Genomic DNA, 9986 nt, shown 5'->3' with positions numbered 1-9986 from the left:
CTTGTCTTTGAATTTAAAAGAAAGAAAGAAAGTAAAATACATGAAATGCTATGGGAAATCTGTCATGCTAGAAATGGAAATACACAAAATCATGAACTAAGTGTAAATGGTAAGACATTCACTTTTACATTTTTTTTTTTTTCATTTCTCTAGGGTTTTCCTAGGTGAAAGTAAGCAATTCTCTCTTCATTCGTCCTGCTAATCAACACATAGCTTTTAATGAAAGCAGAAAAAAAAGATTGGTAAGAAAGGAAAGAATGAAAGAATAAATAAATGGACAGCAATTTAAGATATTCTCTTCTTTTACAAACACTTTTTCACTTTTTCCAAATCATCAATCTACTTACAGGAAATAAGTGGTCGGCATATGTATTCGCCTTTGTTCAAAATCAAACTCGCAAAACTCATCAAACGCAAAACCTTAGTTACTCTCCTTAAACAGTTATTAGAAATCCTGGAATGATCACAAAAGAATTGGTTACTAGGTGGTAATGTAATGGATGAGAAGGCAGTTTGCAACATGACAGTTCCATCCCCTTGAAGCTTTTGAAAGGTCAAATGAATGGAATTACTGTCATCAGAGTGGTGGAATGAACTCTACATAAAGAAACTCCAATGGTAGAAGGAAATGCAGACACATGTGCACACATGTACAGACAGACACATTCTTACTTACCATTTTACCATTTTAAGACATTCCTACATAAATATACGAAAGCAAAGGATAAAAAATATAGTTTTTGATCAAAAGTCATAGAAAATAAAGAACTGTTCTCCCACAATCAACTCACATGACTCACACCAGCAACACAGATTTCAATTTCCTTTCTAAAACATCTCTAAGTACATCTAAGGCTTGCATATGATACATCACGATAGATACCGGTATATAAAAAAGTGTACAATAGTTTCTTAAAGATACTGGAATGATGAATGATTAATGTATCCTCAAGATTCTCCCCCTCACATTCTCTTGTAAAGGTAGGAAAATCAATGTTATTTAAGTTTACTGACCTACTTACTTTAGGCACTTAGCTAGATATTGCCTGTGTTTAGTGTCAAAACTGATATGACAAATGAAACATATCATGAACCACAACCAATAATAATAACATTGTTAAAAAAAAAAAAAAAAAAAGGTGTTGTAGAGTTTCACAGACAATGTGAATGTGTGAAGGTTTATAAAAAAGGTCAACGGGAAAAAGGATGGGAAAAAAGATTCATCAGAATATCAACTTCAAAAAAAAGGGAAAAGAACTATGCAGTACAACCATGAAGAATCTCTAACCCAATGTTATACACAAACCTAATGCATGTGTAAAAAGCTTAAGAGAGAGTTGGTGTAAAACCCTTAAACAAACATTTTGATTGCAGGCATATCTACAGAAAAGAAGTGGATAAGATTATACGACTTTACTTCAAAACGCACTCATCTGCCCAAAAGCCTCTGTATATTTCCAGTATTAAATTCATATTATGATAATGTTTCCAGGCTCTTGTGGCTGCCTTTCGAACACTAACATGACCCTTTATCATAACTCAACTCCAAGCGTTCCTGAAATCTGCTCCAGATATTGACTTCTTAATGGCAGGCCATATGTTCTTTCTTGATCTATTGCTGCACACTGAGAAAAAAAGAAAAATAATATTAATAAAATAAAGACTTTGATATTGAAAGTAGTACACATACAGACACACACACACACAATTAGTAATGATGAAATTATCCATTTCACATAATGACAACACACAGAAACAGAGTATCGTCTAATCACTATACATTACATGCAGTGCCACCTCTTCACTTTACAATCCACATGTATTGTTTACCAAAAGTCACTTAAGTTACTTTTGCAAGACCTATATTTCACATTACAAATATATGGAAAGTAGCAAAGCAAGGAACATCTCTGATCTGACCAGGCTGGTAAGATTGTTCTTGCTTTCAACTAAGTGACTCAAGCACCAGCTCTGAGGCCGTGAGGAGATCTTTAGTCCTGTGCTCTTGTGTGCCCCTTGGTGCTCTTTAACCCAATGACAACGGGTGTTACACCCGTGTGACATGGCAGATAGTGTGTGATGATGGTATGCCACACCAGTGTGATGTCCCTGTAAATTGTTTATGACGGGCGTCACATGTGTGTCACATTTCTGAAAATGTACCAGTTGATGGCAAGTGATATGTGGGAGTGTTCTAAGGCAAGAAATAATCGAAATAAAGTGATTTTATGATTTTAAACATAATTATCTATTGACACTACATATTGACACACAAATTGCATTTCCACCTTTGCCGTGCGCCACCATTACAACAGCAGTGGTGGTGCAAAGTAAACAGGTAAAAGCAGTGATTTTACCTGAAATTACTTGAGTATCCCGTCACTACGACCAACGTTACAGCATGTGACGTCATGATGACGTTCTGTCATGTAAATCGTGCATCATCATTTACGTGGTCGCATGCGACCAACGTCAGAATATGTGAAGTCATGATGACATTTTGTCACATGGATCATGTGAATCCTGCGTCACCATTTACATAAAATCACATGTAACCAACGTCACAGAATATAAAGTCATTCCATTGATCTGATTGGCTTACTTCTTCCCCATTCGGTATGACGTTGCTATCGGTCACCTGGCGGGAAATTGGGGAAAACCTCAGGTATAAAAGGAGGTTGATGACCCCCATAAATTACTCGACATGGCGAAAGAAGGATAACATCCTGAAAAGGTTCGGGTTTGCTGGTTCTCCTGGGGTCAAGGCAGACCTGAATGCAACCAGGAGCCTCCTTGAGATATTCCAGTGTTTTTCCATTAACAATCTCCTTCAACACATCTTTCATCTTACACGAGACCAATAGGTGAGTTTGTAATTTTTTGCTGTTATTGTCTCCTATATTATTACAGTTTGTGTACATATAATTTGGAATTGTGTTACTGATGTTTCTTTTATGTCTGCTTCTAGGTATGCAGGTATCTCTCCTCCTGCCTCTCCTCATATGAGGAAGTGGACTCCCATGTCCAAGGAGGAGCTGATAGTGTACTTTGGTCTACGGGTGACGATTTTGTTCCACAAACTTCCCTGTTACCAGGATTTCTGGTCCCATCACCTAACCGTTCGTGTTGAGCTATTTTCACTATGTCCTGGGATCGGTTTGACCACCTCACAACCCACCTCCATTTTGCGTATCTGGAGGATGGGGATGAGGTTCCTGAGGATCATCTGTGAAAACTACGAATGCCCTCAACACTGCCTTTGTTGAGACCTTAGTCCCCGAGAAAGACATCACCATAGACGGGTCTTTGTGGAAGTTTCATGGGAGGCTGAGGTTTGTCACCTTTAATAGAAACAAGCTGGCTAGGTTTGGTTTAAAGGTGTACAAATTGTCGACCAGTACTGGCCCGTCCAGCGGATTCACTTCATGTTTCCGGATTTACACGGGCCAGGATAAAAGCACTGCGCCAGCCTCGACGAAGGCAGTACTGGACTTGTTGGAGATGAGTGGTAGCATGGGGAAAGAGTACACTGTCTTTGTAGACAACTGGTACACTTCCCCATCTCTTTTCCATATACTCCAGTCCTGACAGATGAATGTGGTAGGGACAGTGAGGGTAACCCATAAGTGGATGCCCGGTGACCTCACCGTGACAAAGAAGGGGGATGTAGACTATAGGAGCAGTGGAGTGACCGTAATATCATTACAATGCTCTGCACCATCCCCGCGTCGTTGCCGATTACAATGTTGGCATGAAGGGTGTCGACATTAGGGACCAATTCTAATTTTTTTTTATATGTATATGTTTTATTTTTATTATATTTATGTTTTGTATTTATTCTTTTTTTTACATAAATAATTGTTTCCCCTCATGATACCATAGCAATGATGTTTTTGAGCTACAGAGAGATTATGAACGTACAACATGGGTAGAAGTTTTATTTGTCGAAGAAAAAGCTTTCACATAATTTACGTATGTGTCTGACTTTAGCTTTAGCATTATAACATTGATAAAGCTTGTATTACACCTCACAAAGTCAACTCAATATCATCTTTCATTCAAATCATACATATTACGGAAAATACAAAAATCACACATGCAATCAAAAAAGTGGCAAGTCAAGCTCATATTCCATCCAGTAGGCTGCGTATGCCGCGTCACAGTACCCGGTGTCATGACCCAGGCATTATTACTTAGGCCTGGAGTACGGGGTTGCCAAAACTCGCTGGGCCCGTTGGCATTGGGTTAGATCATCACTTAACCCATTCACACTGGGGCGATTCCGGCTTTGTATGGTCGTAATGCCAGGGTTTTCGAACGAATAAGCCTAATGCCTTAAGACTCTCAGGCACACAAGCTGCGAGCCTGGGCTGCCCACTCGCTCCCCCCGAGTGCTGGCCTTGCCCAGATATCTCGTCACCGGCGTCTGACGCAAAAAACACGAAATGTGTCAGCACGTTATCTGGCGCGAGTGGGTTAAGATCCCCTGTTCCTGCTTAGCTGCTGTTCCCTTTATCTAAACAAATCAGTTTCTCCCTAATAAACCCAGGAACTCTTACCATTGTTTATCATCCCCCACCCCACACACAAACACACACACACAAGGAGAAAGAGAGAGAGATTGATAACTCACAGAAGCCTCTGAAGCATTGACTTGTATCACAGTTTCAGCATTTTGGAAGAGGTCGATGTCCCATCTCTTCTTACGCAGCCAAGGTCCCAGAGGCAGGATGTGGCCCTCGGTAGTGAACATGTATTGGTGGGACTTCAAATTCACTGGGTTGTCTATGTCAAAGAGCTGGAAATGGAAGAGGAATCAATGACAGTTCTTATATAAGGATTTCTTTTATGAGTTATTCATGTACTAAAGCTTTTTCCCTGGAGCCTGCAAGAAATCCAGATTTCAATATGTTAGGAAAAGGTTCACTGACAGAAGAAAGTTTCAATTCATGTCTACGTTCATGTCACTTCTTTTGTTATCCAAAAAAACAACAACTAAATATCAAAGGACTTCATTATATAGAATATAAAAAACATTCCTACTAAAGAGTAAATCATGTGCATAAATAAAAAAGACATGTCTCACTCTCACTCTCTCTCTCTCACACACTCACACACACACACACACACACACACACACACACACACACACACACACACACACACACACACACACACACACACGCATAAGCACACACCCATATGCAAACATGCATGCATGCATACACACACACACACACACACAAACTACGGAGGAAAACATGTGCATAAATATAAGACATATATATATATATATATATATATATATATATATATATATATATATATATATATATATATATATATATATATATATATATATATATATACATATTATATATATATATATATATATATATAATATATATATATATATATATATATATATATATTATATATATATATATATATATATATATATATATATATATATATATATATATACATATATATCTCACTCTCACTCTCACACACACTCACACACACACAAAGAAGACCTACAAGGTATAGGTATTTGCAAGTCTCTGACAGGAAGAAGGACTCCATGCGATCCTCAAGTGTCATGTCTAGTACAGAGTGAACTGTTGCGTAGCCACACTCCGCCCGCGTCAAGTTGTTCAGCGATGTCAGGATATCTCTTCCCACATGTAGGTAGAAGGGGTTACGTGTTGCCTATGAAAGAAATATTTGACCTTGTTAGTACATGTTGTTATACTTTACACATGAGTATCAATACACCTTGTTATTCTTCAACCATTACAGCATGAGAAATTGTAAAAAAAAAAAAAATTCTGAAATGGCAAGCTTAGAAACTATGACAAAAATTAAAGTGAGCTACACAAACTGTGCAGAACTAATTAGGCTCAACAATGAAATGGGAAATAGTAAAAGTCATTAGTAATAATTTCAACATCATCATCATAATAATTATAATCATTATAAGATAACAATAATATAACAGTAATAATTATTTACAATGGCATTATAACAATTAGCATAGACTTGTAAAACCATTAGCTTCTTACCTGCAGTGAACACATTTTGAAAGCCAATATATATTGCAAGCATTATTTATCTTTGGAAAAGGATTATTTAAAAATCTAAAATAATTCCAGACAACGCATTTGGCTATTCTGCTCCCCCATATGTTTTCTTAACTTCTTTCTTTTCCTTCTTAGCTTTTAACCTTTGGCTTAAAGGTCATAGGACATGGCAATCTAAAATTAAGAAATAGTCAAAGCAATGCACTGAAAATAGCCATAAAAAGAACATTGAATTTGATGGAAAATTACAGTTTACCACATGTCCCTCAAGGGGGCCATGTATGACATAACTGTCAACATGGGTTTCGGTGAGTTGAATGAAGATCAATTACAATTGGCTGAATGGCCTGATGTTATGGTGAGAAGATAATAAAACAGAAGGAAATCAAGATCGTGACCATGAGGCTCATGTGTTGTTAAATACAGGTAAAAAAAAAAAGACAGAAAATCATAACAATACATTCTTTCAATTTTTGTGGCTAAATCTCTTACAACAGCAACTGGAGAATATCACTCACACTTCCATACTCATGTAGTCTTTCTAAAAGCCTTAGTATTAAAAAATGCTTTTGAAGTATCTTGAACTATCATGGTCATCACCAACCTGGTTATCATAGCCACGCCATCCATACTACCACGACCACCACCACAGCAGACATTTATCACAGCTCACATTATCCAGAGTTGGCTCTGTCCAGTCTGGCAAACCACTGCTTCTACTTCTACAGTACATCCAACAACCTTACAGTACACCATATTCAGTAAATTATCCTTATTAACACGTATCATATAGAAATTGTGTGGGACATCACACAGCCATGTTATTCAAACTTCTGTTTTCAGTGAAATTTTGCTGACCCATTCATAAGTTGTGCTAAAAAGGCTAGCAAATCAGTGACTATTCACATTTAATATTGACTTTTATTTCAAATATCTTAGAATATCATATAGATTAATAAAAAACGACTATGTCCTATGACCTTTACCAAAAAAAAGAAAGATGTTTGAGAAAAGACCATATTTACCTGTGTGATAGCAAGCAAAATCTAAGGCTTCTCCTATATTCCCTTCCAATGCTACTGAGACAGGTCTCTGTCAGGAGGCATAGAGACAATGTTAAATTTTTGTTTAAATTCATCTATCAGAATAAAGAGAGAGGAAGAGAAGAAAATAATTGAATTGCTTTTTGATTTTTTTTTTGTAGTTAATAAATAAAATCACACACCTTATAAAGATCTAGTACTAGAAGCCCAAAACCATATGTCTGATTAATCTGGCTCATGACAATTTGGGAAACAGCCTCTTTTCAATATTCACTGAAAACGTATCAGATCAATGACACTTTAAGTTTGGAAGCAGGTATCAGAAAGAATAATTGAAAAGAAAAATGGCAGTTTAAGAAAGTGACCAAAGAAGTGAAAATGAAATACAAGTTAAGAGTTAAAGAAGACATTATTTGAATTCCGAGGCTGAAAAACTGAAATGAACTCGATCTAATTTAAGTGATGCATAACAAGCATACAGTGAATTGATACTGTATTGGATTAATGCAAAGTTAATCAAACCTCTCCACCGAGTAAGAAGAAAGTAAAATAAGATCCCTGAAACATCTCATTCAGAATACATTTACATTCAAATGGGTTAAGAAAGTCGAACAAAGAAACCTAAAATGAATTCTCTACAAACTAGATAATTGAAGACTTTCTCTGAATAGGAGTGAAAAAGGGAAATGAGTTTTAGTCTAATTTAAGTGAAGCATAACAAGCATACAGTGAATTGATACTGTATTGGATTAATGCAAAGTTAATCAAACCTCCACGAGAAACAAAAAAAGTAAGAAAAATAAGATCCTGCTAAAAAAATAGAAATACATTTACATTTCAAATTGATAAAAGTAATCGAACATCAAGGAAACCTAAACCTTATACCCATTCTCTCACAAACTAGATATAATTGTGCCTTTCTCTGGAAAAGGATACGTATATAGGGGGGGGGGGGAGTTTTAGTCTTTTATCTAAATGATGTAAAGAAAGAGGGAAAATAAAGAAGATAGACAGGTAGCAGAAAATAATAAGGAAAACAAAAAAAGTAAGAAAAGAAGATGAAAAATTATACCTCTCGCTTACAAGATATAGATATAGATAATAGATAGATAAATAATGTGTGTGTGTGTGTGTGTGCACACACACACACACACACACACACATACTATATATATATATATATATATATACTGTGTGTGTGTTTGTGTGTATGTATGCATATAAATGATTATATATATAAATACACACATACATATATATAGATAGATAGGTAGATACACATCGGATATAGAAATACATATAAAGCAATTTTGTATATATAATTGTGCGCGTACGTGTCCCTATATGCATGCACGCACGAATGATTTTTTTTTAAATAATTTATATATGCAAAACAATAGAAGGAATATTGTATTTTACTCTTTGCTTGTTTCTATGCAGAAAAAAATATCAGGAAGGTTCTTTGACAGAAGTACCGGATCAGATCATGTGACTCTGGCTGTTGGGTTGGGGATTCACACCTTGCCATCACAGTCTTCAGGCACAAGATTAATAATGAACATTTATCAAAAATATTTTAATTATAGCGTGTTCTCTAACCCTTTCTTAGTAAATCTGGCTACTCAAATTAACGTAAATTCTACTATTTAAATTTAAAAAAAAATCAAAGACCTGTGACAACTAGAAAAATGTTCGCCTCTGGAGGGGTGACAGGGAAAGGGTTAAGAGTGTGAGAGAGAAAGAGAGAGAGAGAGAACAAGATGGGGAAGAATCAAAATATGAAAAGTAAAAAAAAAAAGAAGAAAAAAAAAAGAAAAGAAAAGAGAAGGTACCTGATACAGAAGATACGTTGACTCGACGAACTCTGGTCTCAGAGGATAAAACATTACATCCGGAGATATGCGTTGCCAGTTGAACCTCTCGGGCAAGACCCCATACTTCTTCCAGATGGTGTAGTAGAGGGCATGTGTGCAAATTGCCTCTTCCATGTCTCCAGCTAAAACCTATGGATAAATGGCTCTCCATTAATATCTAAGCACAGAACTTAGGAGGCAAGTACAGTAAATTAATATGATGGATGGATAGGTAAAGGGCAAGCGAGAGAGAAAAAATAATGAGAGTGGGTTCAGTGGGTTCATTTCCTTGGCTGTTGGCTGATTCTGTTCAATATGTACTTTTATGAAGGCAAATAAAGTGTGAGTGAGTGACCATCAAATACAAATTAACTGGAGGGAAGGGGAGGTATAGAATAACAGCTGTATATTTTATAAACCCTGACTAATAAAAAGATGAATGAAAATTAATAACAATACAAATCAAGATGTGTAATTAATATTTTGATCATTAAATCTTCATTAGAATCAAATTATTCTGATAATGATTCAACTATAGAACTATTACCTGCACTCCAGCAAATGCAGCCTGAAGGGAATCTATCCATGTAGTTTGCGTTCCTCCATTCTTCATGTCGACATTTACGTACAGAGGATGCTCGCCAAACCCAGAATTACAGTGTGGTCGGCTGAAAATAGGTAACAGTACAGTTCTTTTTGTATTCTTCTAGATGTATGAATAATACTAATCATTGTTCATTCCTCATATAAAGAATAAAAAACAAGGAAAACAAAGGAAAAATATTAGAAGTGAAATCTAAACTGCTAACACAGGGGTGGTTTTGTCTCCGCCTGGACACAACGCCAGGGAGGGAATAGGGATATGCGTAGGCCTGATGCCTTGGGCTATTCACCTACTGAAGCCATGGCCACCTGCTATGTGCACAATCAACCGACTTGCCAGCCATACAAAGAGCCATGACATAATTTTGTGTCCCTGATGGGAAGCGGTGCCATATGACATGATA

General features: G+C 36.4%; 1 protein-coding gene across 1 annotated transcript in view; it reads right to left on the bottom strand.

Moving 5' to 3' along the window:
* Window positions 1-270: 270 nt before the first annotated feature.
* The window catches only part of LOC122258893 (ER degradation-enhancing alpha-mannosidase-like protein 1), a 17951-nt gene continuing 8235 nt past the window's right edge, over window positions 271-9986 (bottom strand). Inside the window, exons 6-10 of the mRNA XM_043025165.2 lie at window positions 9527-9647; window positions 8959-9129; window positions 5542-5712; window positions 4634-4798; window positions 271-1625 (exon numbers count right to left, since the gene is read on the bottom strand). Coding sequence (XP_042881099.1) covers window positions 1533-1625; window positions 4634-4798; window positions 5542-5712; window positions 8959-9129; window positions 9527-9647 — 721 coding nt within the window. The 3' untranslated portion in view covers window positions 271-1532. The remainder of the gene's footprint in view (window positions 1626-4633; window positions 4799-5541; window positions 5713-8958; window positions 9130-9526; window positions 9648-9986) is intronic.

The sequence above is a fragment of the Penaeus japonicus genome, unplaced genomic scaffold (genome assembly GCF_977035675.1).
Source record: "Penaeus japonicus unplaced genomic scaffold, GWHDUDI00000001_assembly GWHDUDI00000009, whole genome shotgun sequence".
Taxonomy (NCBI): domain Eukaryota; kingdom Metazoa; phylum Arthropoda; class Malacostraca; order Decapoda; family Penaeidae; genus Penaeus; species Penaeus japonicus.
The sequence above is the reverse complement of the archived record's forward strand: the minus strand, read 5'-3'. Positions and strand labels throughout refer to the sequence as shown.